This window comes from Pipra filicauda, unplaced genomic scaffold (genome assembly GCF_003945595.2).
Source record: "Pipra filicauda isolate LSUMZ 115617 unplaced genomic scaffold, ASM394559v2 scaffold233_size1220752_pilon, whole genome shotgun sequence".
Taxonomy (NCBI): domain Eukaryota; kingdom Metazoa; phylum Chordata; class Aves; order Passeriformes; family Pipridae; genus Pipra; species Pipra filicauda.
Window position 1 is genome coordinate 74,904 of NW_024104347.1, and position 18,270 is coordinate 93,173.

An 18,270-nucleotide genomic window follows, 5' to 3' on the forward strand; every position below is an offset into this window, starting at 1 on the left:
TCCATCAGCTATTTTATCTCTTGCTTTTTCTACCTTTGTTCTTTCCTGGAACACCTGCAAAGACAGATGGATTACCAGCCGGAGATTGTGTTTTTTCTCTTTTGCAGCCAATAACATTTTATGTAGCTATTTGGTTTTAGTGTCTGGAAAAAATAGTACTCTTACAACTAAAACTTTAAGGTCTCATATGTCATCTAAAAAGGTATTGTGAGTTCAAATGGCTGTTTGTTATCAGAAGTCTTTCAAAATAAATAAACAAACTCCCTTTTTGAAGTCCAGTTGAACTGGAATTTTCACTTAAATCTATTTACTTAGACCCAATCTCTTTCTGGAAATGTGTGTACTGCAGGGTGCAATCCGAGAAATGGTAGATGTACTTGTTTTCCCTTTTCCTTTTGTTTTTTGAGTTCTGCAGAGTATTTTTAAATAGTAATACACTAAAGTCTTAAAAAATAGCAATGTTAATTGCTCTGAAGCATACTGTTGTAGAAGTGAACGGATCTCAAGCAGCTGTATTGCCCTGCAGGAGCAAACTAAGACTAAGCTATTAGTCAGCACCATGGCTAAGCTTCTCTGTAGAACCTAGCTGCTCCATGGACAGTTTTAAAGAGCTGAATGAGGGAAGAAATAAAGAGTAACTCAAAAAATCCCCCAAAACCTCCACCACACACAAAACCAAAAATCTTTTTGCTTCAGTTTCTGTTTAACCTATTTTTCCCCTTCCTTCCTTTTAGGCATGATGTGTCAAATGACTTTGAAATAAATGTAGAAGTTTACAGTCTGGTATGTATCAGTTCTTATGCAGAGGATGTGTAACAGAGAATAATGGGCTGTACTTTCTTAATACCTTCTTTCCTTACAGGTGCAGAGAAAAGAAGTTACCAGCACTGATAAAAGGAAAAAGGCAAATAAATCTAAGGTAAATGAAACATGAAAATCAGTATATTGAGTTTCAACAGAAGGTGCACTATGAAGACTGCTGTGTTCAGGGAGAACTGACTAATAGTGCTAGACAATCTGTTGCTTGCTTTTCCTCTCCTTCTTTCTTGGAACATCTGCAATGACAGATGGATTATGGAGACCTGCAGCAATTAGTAGATTGGACCTTAGATGCATTACTTGACTGAATGTGAAATATATTGGAGGGGAAGGAGAAGAAATCTTACTAGTTCTGCAAAATGTTATGCTTTGCAAACTTTTATTTATTAGGTGTGGTGCCTCTGATAGTGATTTAGTGCCCTTATTCTCCCATTTACTTAAGCTGCGCCAGTCAATATGCCCTACCCTGGCGTTTGATTTGTCTTAAAGATTTTATTGATCAACTGAAAACTTTCTTTCTCCTCGGTGTTAAGTGAAAAACATTAGATGCTTGGTTTTTTTAAAGCAAACATTGTTTTAATAACTCCTTGGACAAAATATTTCAGCTTGGATAGGGCACAGGTGTTTGTGCTTTATTAAGAATATGTAACCCTAAACAAGCCAGTGACTTTCTAGAGGTGGTTTGTTTGGTTTGTTGTTTTTCTTTTGGTGGTGGTTTGTTGTTTTGGTTTGTTTTGGTTTTTTTGGGGGGGCAAGAGTAGAGCTGGGGTGTATTTTTCTTCTCATCATTCCAATAGCTGAGCATACAGTGAAGTAATGACTTCAGGTCTGATTTCCTCTTCGTCAAGATACATCACTTAGTGAAAACAAGAAACTTAAGTGTCTTTCAAAACATTTGGAATGAGTACTTAAATCCTGTCTCTGCGAACAGAAATAGGACATTTCTTTATTCTTTACTTCCATTTGGCACAGTGAAAGCATGCTTCTACCTATCCTCTAATAAAAGTTTCAAGTCCAGGGTCTTATTCTCTCCTGTGCTGAAGTTTAGAGGAATTTTTACTTAAAACAGAATGATTTTTGTGTGTTAGTTGCTTATGTAGGGTTGCAGGTTTGCCAATGGTGTCCTATATCTGCTTTTTGACAAGTTTCTTAGACTTTTCCTTCAGCTTCAAGAAAAGATGAGTACATAATTCCAGTTCATGTTTAATATACAATTTCATTTAAACTTTGAGATTTTGATTTGAAAATAATAGATTATTTATAACAGTAGCACATGGAACATCTCTGTATTTTTATTGTTAACTTTTACCTTTAAATAAGCAAATGTAACTTTGAAGCCTCATGTAATGAAGTTAAAAGGCCTACTAACGTTTTTTCAAACACATGCTGTTCATCCCAAGATAATGCATGCGTAAACTTCAGTAAATACTTTTTTGATAGGTAGTATTCTTTCCACCGAAATACTTTACATCCAGTCAAAAACCAAGACTTACTCCTTACAGCAACTATCCATTCAAAATTTATTTAGATAAGCCTTCAGTAGTTTCACTGTTTAATTTTTACACTAATATGGTGGACAAATTCAGTAGCAAATGCATTATCTTCTTGTATTCTTTCGTAGGTTATTACTCCGAAGAGATTACTAACATCTATTACCTCTGTAAGTATGAGTGTAATATTGTAACCAGATCTGTTTATGACTCCTTCCAAAGACCATATTCTCACACTGAATAAGGCTGAGCCCTTAGTAGGCTCTTTCTGTCCCTTACTTAAAACTCTATAAACTGCCCAGTTTTCGACCAAATTCTTCAGTTATCAGCTCAAGAAATAGATAACAGCTCTAAACATGTAATGCTGGAAATATGCAGTTGCTACACATTTATTTGGACTTTCTTTTCAAGTTGTTTCTGTTTGGTTTTTTTGTGTTTTTTTTTTTCTGGTGGTTTTTTCGTTCGTTTGTTTGTTTTGGGTTTTTTTTAAGTATTTCAAATGTAATTTTGTTCTACCCTAGCTTTGTCTTTTGTAGAAACTGTCAGAATTACTTTTCCCTTAAGCCTTTATTTCTTTATTTCTCTTTCTAGAAAAGCAACCTTCTTACTCCAGGTAAGTAAAGTTTAAACATCTTATGCCAAGATGAATAATCTACGCTTTCTGTCAAAACCAGTGCATCAATAAATAATACTTGTAACAGATGACAATTTCAGAGTAATAAGCACCGAATTTGCCAATCCAGAAACTGGTCCTGTGTTTATATCTGAGTTACCACCGAATTTAATGAAAGGATCTTTACAAAACCAAAACTAATATCTGGCATCAGACACCCATGGTTTGCATTTTTTTCCTGAAAATGTGAATTCAAATGAATTTTAAGATTTCAAACTGGAGTCTGATGTCAACAAAGTTTTACAGAATAACTTGAAAATACAAACAGATCCTAAAGCATTGTTTGTGTGTAGTGTATATAATAACACAGTTAAACATTTATATATTTCTGACTCTTGAGGGGAGGAAAGAACAGCATCTCTGAGTGGTTTTCTAACTACATAAAAATGTGTTATACACTTGTATGACCAGAGTATGAGATACTTGAGCTGACCTTAGTACAAATTGCAAAAATAAGGAGCTCATGAACTAACTCTGGAACATCTACCATGCTACTGCTACTAGTAAGATTCCTGTGCCTGAGCTACAGTTTGTGTTTCTATTGCTAAAAATGCAAAAAAAGGTGTACAAATTCTAGAAGTCTGCAGCATGTCACTTGAGAAGAGGTGGAGGGATTTAAAAGGCATGTTCTTACCGCAGGATGTGTGCGCTTTGTAGCATGCCCTAGCATGCTCTCTGTCCCTCTGAGACTTCTTTAAATGCTTTTTCTCCTTTGTGGATATTTCAAGACTTCTTTGTGAAAGAAAAGATTTACTGGGGAGGAATGGTGTACATCAAGATTCTCTCTGAATGTCCTGCTGGGCTGCACTGCAAAGAGGGCTTCCCCTGGAGTACTGAGTAGGGCATGCATACAGGAGCACAAATAAAGCCTTTTTTGTTTTGTTTTGTTTTTGTTTTTTTTAAACCTTGCAGCATCCTTACTGTGTGTTGTGTTATGACTTCACTTTAACTTCTTTCTCCGCAGCCATGGCCAGTCCAGGTGGCCCAAATGCTATACGCAGTACTAATTTCATCCTTGTTGGATCCCACAAGCTATCTCTGTCTTCTGTAGGAAGTGCCAAATTTGCATTGGACAAGGTAATTACTGGTTACTAATCCAAAGGTAATTGCATACTACTAGAAAAATGAATGAGTCTGGGCCTACTGTTTTCAGGCAAAATTACCATCCTAGAAATGAAACATATAGGTTTATAGATATGTTATTTATACATTACAAATTTATGGATAGTTGTTACACTTCATTCATATGAAATTCAATATAAGTAATTTTGAGATACAACGGAGAAAGACTTACATTACTATGCCAGATACTCTTTCATTTCTGTAGCTCAGTGTAAGGTATGGTTATGCAAAGATAACGAAGGCATTTGTTTACTGATTTGCATTCACTGACAAAAAAATTGATGTATGCAGTTGGCATCTCTGGACGTGATCTTTGTATTGTTTGTTGCTCTTAGCCTTGCAGTTATCACTAAATAAGACATCTAGTGTGTTTTAATGATAATGAAGTATTTGAACTTTTCTTCATTTAATTGACCTAAAAATTACCATTCGAATATAGTTAGGATTACGAGTTTTTCCTTTCATATCCCAATTAAATTTGTAAAAACGAATAATCTTAATATTGAGAGAGCTATTATTGAGTTTTATTGCATTAGTTGCTTGTCTAAATATAATGTTTATTTGCTTTTACTGTCAGAAGTTTAAAAAATACATTTTTACATTCATTATGATCTCTTAACCTTGTAATATCTAATACCTAAAACGTATTTTAATAGGTGTTTATGCCAGTAACTATCTTTAATTTAAATGAATTCAAAAGTTACTACAGTTTATGGTAGGACTAAATCACAGCTTTATCTATCCAAACAGCATCATTAGTATAATTTTTTTTTCTTGGCTAATTCAATCATATGTATTGATAGTATTATTGCAATTATAGCTTCTGATGGGAGATGAGATGACAAGAACTAGTAGTGTTTGTGCATAAGACTTAAAACAAAATATCGCAATAATACCAACTTGCTGTTTAGAAGTTTTTTACTTTTTGCAGATAGAAGCAGACTCTGTTACTTGAATTGCACTGGTGTTACTGACTATGTGAACTTCAGAGCTTTTTCAGCTGTGGTTCTTCAGCATAAGTGTTCCTGTTAACCAGAACCATGTGTAGAAATCTTTGTGTATGGCTTGCTTATTGGAAACTCATTGTTCTTGGAGTTAATGGAATCAGCTTTTGCAACCAGCAATTTGGGTTTGAACTTCTTCAGTTTACTTTGTGGGACAGGACACTGGACTAGGACTCCTGGACCATAGCACAAGCACAAGGTTTAAATAGAATTCCAGGGAAACTATCACTTGGTTAATTTTTTGCAGGTGCAGCCTTAGTTATCTGACAAAAAGGGAAAATCTTGTTTGTCACTTGGGTTTTTTTAAATTATCATGTCAGTAAATCTTCAGTTTTGACTTGGCCTATGGCTGTACCAACGGCTGCTTTTTAATTTGCTTCATGCATTTCTAATGAGGAACAAACTACTGTCACAGTGGGTTTTTTGTTTCATTCCTTTCTTTTATACATACTGTTAAAATTCAGGGTAGGAAAGGACCAAAATATGCTCTTGTATGACTGTGTCCTTTCTTCTTCTAGACTTTAACTTTACACTAATTGCATTGAGCATGTTTCTTTTTTCCCTAGATAAATTTTGAAGGGGAGGAAAAAGAACTGTTGGGCTATATGTTCCAGGACAAGGTTGCTATAATCCTTTAGTTCATAACTTAAAATAGGAAACTGCTTTCTAGTGCATGTTTCTTATCTGTGTCTGGCCTTTTTGCAACTTCTTTTAATTTTTCTAGGCAAATGCTTATGAAGATTTACTAACTAAACACAAGATGTTAGGGGCCTTTAAGACTTGCAGAATTCTCCCCCTTGCACAGTACTTCTCCCAGCATGCACAGTAATAAACATGCTGCTAGAACTCAAAGTTATTTAGGCTGCCTAGGGCTTTTCCTTAACTAGCATGTGCCTCTTGTCTTCCTAGGTCACTGGAGGAGGGATTTTTTACTTCAAAACAAATTGATGTGTCTCTTAAAGATTGCTAGTCAGAAAATTTGGGCCAGCTTCTTTATGAACTGCAGAGAACATAGAATCAGCTACTCCACTGATAAGAAAACCAGAGAAAAATGACTGGCGGCCTAAATGTTGGTTTAACTCAACTTGTTGCTGCTGAAGAAAATTAAAATCACCTGGGACCTAGATATCTAATTTCTTATTCTAACCAGACCTTGTTCTGGCAAGATGTAGCAAGACCTTTGTTTTTTAAACAAAAAGTGATCATAAAGAACTGAAGTTTTAAAGATACTAAACGTGTTAAAATGTGAGGGTTTTTTATTTGTACACAAATGTGCACTTAAAATATTTTGCTATACGTTTTTGGCTTTAGGAATTATGTGAATTGATATGCTTTAAAGAAATAATTTGTCTTTAACATCTGAAAATAGTTTTGTCTAGTTAATAGCTTACTTGAGTCTATCAGAAGAAAGTGTTTTAGATAAATTTATAAGTTTTCGCTCAAAATTAAGCAAGTGATAATTTTAGTACTTATCTCCTATTTTTAATCAAAAGTCTCCTAAAAAACCAATTTTTCAAATTCTTGAATTGTCTTGAGTACCTTTACAGATAATCTTCTATGACAGTAGGACAACTGCTTAAGACAGACACTTGAATGAGCGCACCAGAATGCAAACTAGCCTAGCCATGGGTTTTAGTTTTCTCTTCATCTACCTGGATATTGACAACTAGATTTCTTTCCATCACCTCCACCCCTTTGAAAGGGATAGATTGATAAGTAGAATGCAATATTTTCTCATTATGTGTACAGGAGAGTGTTTCAAGACCTGCTTTAGTAATTAGTAATGGTGTTGCAGGTTCTGCAAAACTGTATGTTCTGTTTGTTATACAACCTCTTTGCTTTACTGTCACACAGCTCTTCACTGGTAAACTTCATAATCCATTAGATAGATTCTTCTGTCCTGACATAAACCAGAAAGGAATGCGAAACCCACAAACTTGAATTGGGGAATGGCCAAATGTCCCTGAGGCCCTCATTCAGAAATGGATTTTACTGTGGTTTGCTAGAATATAAGCCAGAGTTCCCTGATGTAGCATGTAGGGTTATAGTTGTCTTTGCTGATAAAAAATCTAACTTATTTATATTATGTGGGAATGTTTTACTATTTTTTGCTTCTCAAATGGTCATGCAGGCTCCTACCTGATGCTCAGAATTTGTCTGTGCTATACTGTAGAGCTGAGTATGCTGTGATAGTTGAGTAGATCTAACATGTAAAAATGACTTGATCACCTGTTTGTGCACATGTGTATCACGTCCGGAAAGAAGCTTCAGGATGTCTAAAATTAGAAGGCAATTTGTTTCTAGCCACAACACGTATTCTAGTGTTCTGCAGGATCCACTGAGGCCTACAGATGTGCACTTTTAACTACTGAGGGTGACTCTTGTTCATCTTAACTACTAACAATACTTAATTCTATTTGATTGACATTGATTCTGTGGCTTTAAAAGCTACTTCATTGCAATGTAGACATGTTGATTCCCTGGCAAGTTGTTCTTTCTTTGTGTTTGACTAGCACCATCAACTTGTCTGTTTTTTCTACTATGAGAAAACACTGTTTCTACTATGTTTTTAATATTATTTGTTTTATTTTATAATATGTAATAATATATTATATAATTTATATTATTTTTAATAGTATTTATTTTTCTGATTTTTTTTTTTATTATCAGAAGCATTCCTGTTTCTATTTTGGTTGGGGTTTTTTTGCAAGATTCTTAACAGTATTGCTTATTTAGATTAGCAACAAAATATGGTATGTAAAATGCCCTGCAGATCATAACTTGCTTGTTGTATTAGCAGTTTGTCTCTTAGCTTTCTTATGGGGGAAAATAAAAGAAGGGGTGTGATTTTGTAGGAGTAGTCAGTGTAATGGGGTACTAGGTATGGGAAGGATTGAGTGAAGTCCAAAGGCAGACTTTGTTGCATGTTTCTTCTAAAAACTCTTGACTATCAAATAGCTATTTAACCAACCTCTAGTACAGTACTTTAGCTGCTTTTTTTTTTTCAGTGGCAGAAGATAGGACTTGGAACCCTTTCTGTTAAAAATTACTTAACACGGGTCTTTAACACTTTTGAGTGCCAGTTGAGAAGAATTGTTGAGAAGAATTGTTTTCGTTACTTTTCCCCTTGCTAGTTTTTTTTTTTTTTAATACAAAGACTTATCTGAGTAGGCATTACTACATCAGTATCTGCTAAAAATACTTATGGTATCCAAGTACCATTCCTGTTTCAGCTCACTTCGATATTTTCCAAACAACTTAATGTCAAGCTGAGGCAGAAGCTTGCAGGGTGTGGACTGGTGCCTTCTGTTGTTTCTAACCATGCTTGGAGTGCCTGTTTTTATAGAGAAAAAATGCATGTTTGTCCATATGTCCTGAGCAAACTACTAAGCAAATAATTCATAAAGAGCTTCTAAATGAACTTGAAACAAAAAATGATTATTACTGTCTTGCTTGAGACTGACTACTGCTTTCTGGCTGAAGATTCTAGGAGCAAGACAGTGCTAACATCTTGGTGCAGGTGGCTTGCTTGAACCAGTAAGAGTTGGGAGGTGCCAAAATTAAGTGATTAATTGTTTTACTTTTTGCAGGTTCCCTTTTTGTCCCCTTTGGAAGGTCATATATATCTAAAATTGAAATGCCAAGTGGACTCCTTGGTGGAAGAAAAAGGGTTCTTGGTAAGGTATTCACTTGAAACTTCTTCCTTGCGAATAACAGGTCCTATTAAATGTAGTCACTTTTTTAACTTCACACATGTATTTGAAGCTTAAAAGTGGCTTGATATTTTTTTCCCCTCTCTGAACCAGACCCCAAATGTTTTCTAGTTTATCTTCTAAACGTGACTAAGTTAAAACCACCTTTTAAGATTTTGTGTCTCTCTCTTCTAAACTCTGTTAATTTCTTATTTTAAACTTAAGTTAGCCTTCTCTTGCTCTAATCTGTGATATGAGATGAGATTTTAATCTCTCTGGCAGAAAATTTTACAAGATATCTTGATTTGGTCTTTTTGAGTTTTTTTTTGAGTCTAGTAAAAACAAGATTGGGGGGGTTTTTTCCACTGTGTTCACAGCCTTTGGAAATGCCAAGGAAGTGACAGTACTTTTTTTCGGGAAACGTCTTTAGCAATTCTCTCTCTAAAACTGAACTTCAAAAATGCAGCCGATACTTGAGTCTAAGAGGTGAAGCTGTTGAGGTGTCCAGCAGATGGCAGTAAATGTGCTATGGAAATAGCTTCAGCACAACATTAACGTTTGCTGTTATTTTGGTGTTTTCGTAAATCAGAATTTCTTAGAACTCTTTTCAGACACTGCTTTCTGTCTCCTTTCCCTTCACTTAATTGAAGTTGAACAGATTTCATTAGATGCAAACATTTCTCATGCTTATGGTATTTGCTGCCCCATGTTTCTGTGTACTAATTTAAGAAAGTCCATATTTGCTTCCACTATACAATATGTCACACTGGAAGAATGGTGTACATGCATATTAAATTTGTCCAGAGTAAGGGTTTGGAAACTCCCTGCACCATTAAAAATTATAAACTGAATTGCGATGAGTGAAAAACACAACACACACAAATTAATTGGAAAATAAAACTTCTATACGAGTTCAAAGGGGTCAGAAATACAAGTCAGATACTAAACTTTCCATTCCAGTACTAAGGAAATGGGGCTTGAAATTGACAAAATCCTTCATCCAGTAAAAGAACTGCCAACACAAACATTTAAAAATCAATTTCTAATTTCTTTGAAACTGACTGGGCTCCTGAGTGTGGCCTGTTGATTAGCCAGATATTTTATAATCCTGAATTGTAAGTCAAAGATGACTTAAATATCTAATAATAATAAATTGTTGTATGTGTTTTGCGAACAATTCATACTGCATCTACTATAAGAAACCCTCCATTATCTTTAAATAATGGGAATGCTGGCCACCATCAACATGAAAATGTGGTAGTTTGAAACAGCAGTGGTAGATGTATTTTGAGCAAGAGGCTGCAAACTTCAGAATGATAATGTGAGCCCATTTTCTATGCTATCTTGAAAATATTCTATGCTAATAGAAGGCTCTCCTAGTATAATTTTTTTCCTTCACTTTTGTGTACTCCTATAACAGATTGTACTTGCAGAACCATTCTGGTAGCAAAATAGTCAAGTACAGACCAAGTTCAAGGTATAATGTTACCCCATTTTTTACTTTTTAATTATTCTTTTTTAAGACGATTTATTTTTTTTTTTTAAGACGATGTTTGAAGATGTTAGTGGATTTGGAGCATGGCATAGACGCTGGTGTGTGCTGTCTGGAAATTGTATCTCTTATTGGACATACCCAGATGATGAGAAACGAAAGGTAATGCTTCTTTATAAAGCTCAAGTCTAAAGTTCCGTAGTACCCTACACAACTACCTGTTCATTTTTAAGGCTTGAAACTGGTAAAGATGTTCAAAGTATTCAAGGTCATAAAGCTTCCTTGGGGAATGGAGGGGACTTGTCTTTATAAATCAGAACTAACTGGGCAAACCTAGAAGCTGACTACTCTGTCTAGTGGGAAAGGGAAAAAGCGAAAGAGGATCCATATTTAATTTCCTCTTTAGTCTTAAGGCTTTCCATTGTGCTCATCAAATGACTATATTTAATTGAATTTGATCAGACTTGTACAGCTTAATAAGCAGACTGTGTCTAGTAGCCTTAAGTTTTAGACAAAATATGACTAACAATATGATAAAGAATTAGAGTGGGCAATCCTTCTATATTGCAGAAGCATAACTGTAATTGGGGACTATCTTATTTGTGGTTATTGTTGTCTTGCAATTCCACATTATAGCTGGAACCAGTGCTTCTTGGTTCTCACGGAAACCAAGTTAATGTCTGGCTAATGAGACAAATCAGAGGTTCATCTGTCACTGAGGTGAACCTTCCTGTCTCCTTAGCCTGTTCTCTCTGCATGTGCTAAAATATTTCCAGATCTTTGTAAGGACTGCTTTCAAGAGGGTTTTTCTGACTCACTGAAATTATTTACCATTAAACTTTTAATTTATTTTATTGTTAAGCTTATTGGCAGAACACTTTCATTCCCAAACTCTATGGCAAACTGGTCTTTTTGGGTCTTCTATGCCAATCCAGATGCTTGAGTTTAGTTTCTTCCCTGCTAACAGAAGAAGACCATATGCTGATAGTTGACATTGCCAAAATATATCAATGTACTTTTTTCTTATGCTAGAAGAGAAGGAAAAATCTCTACCCACTGTAACAGAAGATAGGCAAAAATTAAATGAATTAAACAAGAAAAAGGTTTCTATTCTGCTTTTGTCTACAAGAAAGAGGCTTCGGTTTGTTTTCCTGATTCTGTTCTTGAAAATCTTCTAGACTTGTTTGATTATTGTTCTGAGAAGGGGTCAGCTGTATTCTTTTGTTATACTTTTATCTACAGCAAAATAAACTTATTAAATGCCTCCCCTCAATCCTACTATATCTGTTCCATCATGCAGAGATAGATGTAGCTCAGATATATTGGTATTAGGCCATGATTGCTTTAAATCACAAAATGCTTTTTTTCTAAAATAAATTTTCTATGGCTGTACATATATCACCAACATGCAACACTTTCCCTAATGTTCCTTGATGTGGAGCTGTCCTCCTTTTTCCTGAACTTGGGTTATTTAAAGTGTCTATGAAATAGTGTAGTAAGCATGCCCAAAAAATAGCAAATTCTTCTCCAAGCCAAGAGTAGCTTGTGATGTTTCCCTGATGAGGTATTCTGCAGGCATGAAGAATCAATGCCAAGGTCTGTAACTAACTTTAGGTGTACAACTGAGCTTCTTTCTATAGTCAGCATATACCTATATGTGACTGCCTTGAAACTTGGAAGGCTCTTCAAAGAGGCCTATCTCTTGACTAGAGAGAGCTAAAGCAACTGGACTCGAGGCTTGGGTGCCTTAGTTGAATGTTTGAAGATGAATCCATATGTGGTTATAGGCTTTGACAAGAATGATGCGAGGATCCCTAAAGTGTGTGCTTTCTATAGGCTTTCACAGGGTTTAGTCTTATCAGTTTGGATTTTGTTACAAAGTTCTCTTGAAAGTGAGAGTTAAAACATTCTAAGGAATAAAGGGGAGGTACATCTTTGTGTAGCCTAAGCCTTTGGTAAGAGATAGATGTGTTAGTGGTATTGTATGTGGCTGAGCAGAGCATGTTCCATTGCCTGTATGATCTTGCTTTCAGCTATGGCCCTAAAATGGCAAAAATTGTCAAAGCGTATGTTGTTCAGAATTACTCTTGATTGCAGCATCCTTGACTGATGAACTAATTTCACTTTCAGCATCCTTTGGGCCGCATAAACTTGGCTAATTGTACCAACCATCAGATTGAACCTGCCAACAGGGAGTTCTGTGCCCGTCCCAACACTTTTGAACTAATAACTGTCAGACCTCAGAGGGAAGATGACCGAGAAACTCTAGTCAGCCAATGCAGAGACACACTCTGTGTTACAAAGTGAGTGCATAAAATCATGGAGGTTGTGGGAGGCTATGGGATGTGTATGGGATGGTGTTTTACCTCATGTGATAGTTTTAGTAACATAGGAGTTTTACAACTTTGTCATATCAGTGCTAAGCTTATTTAAATGCTAAGATTTTCAGATGGCACTTGAGCTGTTTGGTTCACTTTTAGACCTATTTTGTCTTTCTATTCCATTTCAGTATTCTAAGAACAAAGAACTCCACTCTTCTAGAAGTGGAGAATGCCAGGTGACTTGGTAACAGGACTGTGGAATGTTTGACTTCATTTTTTCCCCTGCTATTTGGGCTTCTATGGTTGATCAGTTTGACATTTTTCATAATAACTAAGTGGAGGTGGAGAATAATCCACTGGGTTCTTTGCCTTTTAGGAACTGGCTATCTGCTGATACTAAGGAAGAGCGTAACCTTTGGATGCAAAAGCTCAACCAAGTCCTTGTTGACCTTCGCATGTGGCAGCCTGATGCCTGCTACAAACCTATTGGAAAACTTTAAACTCTGGAAAGGAAATATGAAGAAAATATGTGAAAATCCTCACTAACTAAACAAGAAAAGAACTGAAATGAAAATACGGGAAGTCCTCTGGGTCACTTATGCTTTAAATTGAGAGAGTATTTAACATTATATAGGACTGTGTTATGCAGTATTTTTATTTTGCTTAAAAAATTTTAAAACTTTTTTACTTCCTAGCTTTTGAGTATGGTAGGAAGCAATTAGTTGTTTCTTAATATTTATGTAACTCCTTTTTTGGAAGTCTTCTAACTAGGTACATTTTCTCCTTTAAACAACTAAATTATTTCAGGAAATCACACTTCAGGGCAGGAAGGGAGGCGCAAGCTAGTGAAAAACAAGCTTTCTAGATAACTCAGCTCCCTGAAAGAAACAATAGCTCAAAATACTCCAACAAGGATGCTGCCGAAGTACAAGATTTAATGTTGGAGGTTTGTTGGGGTATTTTGTAAGGATCAGATACAGATGTTACTAAGTCAATTTTGTTCTACAACATACAGTATAGATATTTCTTGCTTGTACAGCATCCTTGTGGTCAGAACAATAGAAATGCACAATATATTCATACTACTTTTGCAATTTCTTATACAAACCAGTATGGGTAAGTGCATGGCATGTACACTATGTGATTTGCAGATGTGGGATTACGTATGCAGTATATTGCACTTTGATAGAAATTAAAAGTCTTGAATATTTTTGTTAGGACTGCTATATAAAAAAAAATCTAACAGAGAAATTTAGGTTTAGGATTGTATGCATCAGTATTTCCTGAGTCTTGTGGTTTGTACAAGCTGGAATTCTCCGTTTGAGAACCAGGAATAGGTTAAGAGGTTGTAAAAGTGCTTTTTTTTTTTTTTTTTTTTTTAATAATAAGATTTTACAAAGCTGCTATGTACCAACTAATACTCTGCTGGCCAAAAGTACGGGTCTTCCTCCCCTTGACAGACATGTGCGCAAATGCATAGAAAAGCAGTACTTGAGACCCATCAAAACGGCAAAATTTCTCAGTTAAAACTTGCAGTTTTCACAGCTTTTCACTGGGCTTAGTGAAATACCAGCTCATTACTTCACTATTGCAAATGCAGTAGTGGAACACTGGAAATTGCTGTTGCTGTTACACATTCACACTCAAAACACTAAATTCTGTTAGCTTATACTGTTTTCATCCTGCCACTTTTGTACTTGCTTTTAAATCGTTTTCTTTTTCCTTTATGTCTTTAAATATTTCCAAACTATGTATTGAGATTTATTTTATTCATTTAAAATAAAAAATTACACACCACCTGCTTTTCTCATAGCATTTTCTATGCATTTGAAACACTAGTTTGTAAGCTAAAGTAGTGGTGCTGGGATCCACACAGTGTTTGAGAAAGGATTCTATTTTGTACGTGTATCACAATTCCACTTTTTTGAGAAGATAATTTGAGGCCTCGGATGTAGCTAGCACCAAATTTTGTAGTGAGAGGCCAGGTTGTCCATGTCCAGCAGTTCATTAGATATGAAGAGGAGAGACTGTTCTTTTCTTTAGTGACAGAGACAGGGCAGCATAGTAACAGAGTAACACAACACAGACAGTGCAAGGGTAAATTTCATGCTGGGTATGTGGTAGGCTGTCTTCTTAAACTTCCAAGTGGATCTTAAAAATCATTAAATATAGAATTATCAAATGAGTCCACAGAAAGGTGCTAAGAACTGAACTGGATGTATCCAAGGGAACAACATGTTTTTATTTAGGTTGATTGGGCTATTATCCTTTGTAGAAACCAATCTGTGTTTGTTCAATGACCAAAAAGTAGTTATCCCTCATCAAGCAAAGGTAAAAAGTGTAACAGGTGGAGTAAGTTAGAAAAGCTGACCTGTGTGGTGAGTTCTGGGCACAAGCTCTCAGTGGTGAGGACATGGGCTACTGCAGCCAGCAGAAGCATGGGATGCCAGCTTAGCTGCAAGCCTGCACTCACAGCTTTACTGACTTGTACTGCTGTGTGCCATCTCCTGCCATGCTTCTCTGCTCTTTTAAGGGTGACCTGAGAATTTTGCAAAAAAAAAATGGTGATGTATTTTTTCCATGTTTGTAGTAGATCCTTTTTAAAGAGGCCAGACTGTGTGAATTCAGATAGCTTTAGGTAGCTTTAGATGTTCTATACCTCAAAAATAATTCCTACTGTCTGATTTCAAAGCTCTAAGTTTTGTAAAAACCATTTACAGAGTGAAGTCCAAAAAAACCTTCCTATTTGTAGTGTGTTGGACCCAGCCAGTGACATAATCCCTGCTATATTCACATGCTCTGACTGACCCCAAAGAGACCTTGACAGACCATTCCTTCTAGAAATACATATTGCTATAAAGTTTGAATTGCGTGGAACTACACCTAGGTTTCCAAGAGAAACTTTTTATTTCCTGTTTATTTCTCTCTTCCCCACGTATTTGTCATCTTCAACCAGTCTAGTCTAAACACCAGGAGACAGTTAAACTAATGGAATAGACTAGAATTTGTAGTTCATTACTGCTTTAGCATAAGTAAGCTTTTTCAGCAGCATTTTTTTAAGCATAGGACATATATTTTTAGAGTGGTACGGGTAAGTGATTGATGGTTGCGGATGCAGATCTTCAGCTGTTTTTTGCATTTGAAATAATAGACACAGTGGTTGTAAAAGCTGATGGCATAATAGGCCCAAAATTCATCTTTATTCGCAGATAGTTACTGCATTACAGATCAAGTTTCTGCATACAGCCCAATTTGGAGCTGCAGAGCTCAACTCTAAGGCATGAGGGCATGTGCTTTGGTCAGTGCAACTCCAGCCAGGGGCAAGCCCATTCCTTGGTGTCCCTCAGAGACCCCATGTCCAGCATGGAGCAATGGCACTGGGCAAACCTGAGAGCTTTGCTTTGTGGTTCAGCTATGGTTTCAGGTTGTCTCTGAGAAGATGTTATAATTGTATAAGAAACGGGTTTTTCCATTGTTTGAAAATTCAAGAAGTTCACTAATATGAAAGTCTCTAAGTGAAAAATGCTTTGCTCTGGGCAATGAAGCTTACTTTAGCTGAGGAAATTTCAGTTTTACTAGTTTGTGAAATTCTTAATTGGTGTTATTAAGCCTCAAATGAAATACAATAATTTGCAATGAAATTGCCTTGAAAATTAGGCTTCTAAACACGATTCTCTTCCCCCTTTTAATTGCTACACTTCTGTATGTTAGTGTAGAGGAAATCATCTAATATTCTGTAATTATTGCCAGTGCTGTACTTGGTCTATAGTAAAACCATGTGAATGCATTTGTTTCTGTCCTTGTGTTATATTTAGTGAAACATAAGAGGCCTGAATAGGTAAAAAAAAATAGAAGGCGTTCTACCTGGCCAGGGTGCATGGAGTGTTACGTTGTTTGGAAAGAATTGGCACAGAAAGCAGGGAGATTTCCTTTTCCTTCTAATGTCAAATAATTTCCCCAGTCATGACTCTCTGGAGTTGAAACTATTTCTTGGGAGACTGGATATTTTGGTAACATCTAAATGCCTTGAATGAATTGGGGCCTTATTAACAAGTATCATTCAATTAGGGAACGTATTCCCTTTTGGTTTCCTAAAATAGATGACGTGAATATTTACTTAAGTGTTAGAAATTCCTTTGGGATTACTGCTATCTTAATGAAGGACGTGGCATTGACTGTGCTCTAAAAAAAAAAGGAATAGGATCTAGCAAAGCAATAATACATGCTTCAATCAAAATAATATAAGCCAATCATCCCCTGCCTATTCAAAATGCTGAGCGGGTGCTTCTCCTACAGCCAGGCATCTCCGTTGATTTGGACCACAACCTAAGAGCTGCCTCATGGGTGACACAGCCTTGTACAAGGGATATGCTCAGAACAGAGAGCAGAGCAGGACTACCTGAGCTTTGGCCAAATAGGGTGGGTTTTAGTCACGTCATGTTAAAGCTTTCTGTTTACCAGATTTTTTTCTGTGTGTAATTAATGCCATTTTATGCTGTCTGATCCCTCCATCATCAGTAAGGTTGTGAATAGGGTAGAGCTGTCTCTAATTTTTAAATATGTATTTATTTATTTATTTTGTTAAGAACATGGATAAGCTGGTGAAAAAATACAGTAATTCTCAATGTTCAAGTCTATCTATGAAGTACAGCAGCTAAGGGCTGCCCAGTATTTTCAGTGGTTCCTGGGTCATGCCTTTAAAAGACGTAGGACTGGGCATATTATTTGTTAGAAAGATAAAGAGCAAAGATATATTACAGGTTGAAAAAGCAACCTGTTTTCAATACATGAAGGGTTGTCAAGTTAGCATCTTATTAATGGGAGGAAGAGAACCTGTGCTCAGTCAGCCTGTGCTAATGCTGCCAGGCAAATCAAAATTGTAGTGCCTTGTGTTGCCTGGCACGTTTTAATAAGCAAATAGCAGCTAAATAATGTATTGACAGTCAGAGCAATTACATACACGCAATTTATAGCAACATAATGAGTTTGAGGTTTCCCCCACTCCTTTTGGATCAGATTAACCATTGAAACATTACAAATGGAAAGCCAAGTAATAATGTTCTGCAGGGGGGGAAAAATGAGGTAGGGCTAAAAGTTTGCTATCTCTATAAAAAAAATTTATGGATTTGCAAATCAGTACAATAAATGGTCTAGCTGGCAGGTATCCTTTGATTTTTATTTTTGTAGCTCCACAGAAAAAGCATAGCCTACTTGTGCAGGTGAGATACAAGCTGAAAAGAATGCTGTTGTGCTATGTCCACTGCTACTGGCTCCCCTCCCCCCTTTTTTATGTGTGTCTTTAATCATCTTGACTCGTGGAATGCACTGGGAAACATCACCATAAATCACATTATGGCTCTGGCAGTTTGGAAGTCAGTGTCCACCTTGATCTTTGAATATAGCTTCAATCTGGTCATTGAATGGATTCTCTTTTCCAAGCACTTGAGGCCATTCCTGTAGTGCCTTCTGCCAGGTAATGCTTGTTCCAAGGGCTGCAGCAATCTGCAAAAGCACAAATACCATCAATATCTCATGTCTCTATAATACAGTTATTTCATGCCAGCGTTTAGGAGACCCCACCATAAGGAAGCCTGTATAGCCACATGATGGACTGTAATCTCTAACCAAAAGAAATCCCCCATTCCAGCTGCTTGACC

At 36.2% G+C, this 18,270-nt stretch overlaps 2 protein-coding genes across 3 annotated transcripts in view; one reads left to right on the forward strand and one right to left on the reverse strand.

The window, feature by feature from the left end:
- ANLN (anillin actin binding protein) overlaps window positions 1-16,400 on the forward strand; it is a 31,266-nt gene extending 14,866 nt beyond the window's left edge. For both annotated transcript variants that reach the window (XM_027729109.2, XM_027729110.2), the window contains 9 exons: window positions 735-783; window positions 863-919; window positions 2,441-2,479; window positions 2,901-2,922; window positions 3,947-4,059; window positions 8,699-8,785; window positions 10,347-10,454; window positions 12,423-12,595; window positions 12,990-16,400. In XM_027729109.2, the coding sequence (XP_027584910.1) occupies window positions 735-783; window positions 863-919; window positions 2,441-2,479; window positions 2,901-2,922; window positions 3,947-4,059; window positions 8,699-8,785; window positions 10,347-10,454; window positions 12,423-12,595; window positions 12,990-13,113 (772 nt within the window). In that variant the 3' untranslated portion in view covers window positions 13,114-16,400. The remainder of the gene's footprint in view (window positions 1-734; window positions 784-862; window positions 920-2,440; window positions 2,480-2,900; window positions 2,923-3,946; window positions 4,060-8,698; window positions 8,786-10,346; window positions 10,455-12,422; window positions 12,596-12,989) is intronic.
- AOAH (acyloxyacyl hydrolase) overlaps window positions 15,792-18,270 on the reverse strand; it is an 81,462-nt gene continuing 78,983 nt past the window's right edge. The window contains exon 22 of the mRNA XM_027729111.2: window positions 15,792-18,115. Within this exon, the coding sequence (XP_027584912.2) occupies window positions 17,987-18,115 (129 nt within the window). The 3' untranslated portion in view covers window positions 15,792-17,986. The remainder of the gene's footprint in view (window positions 18,116-18,270) is intronic.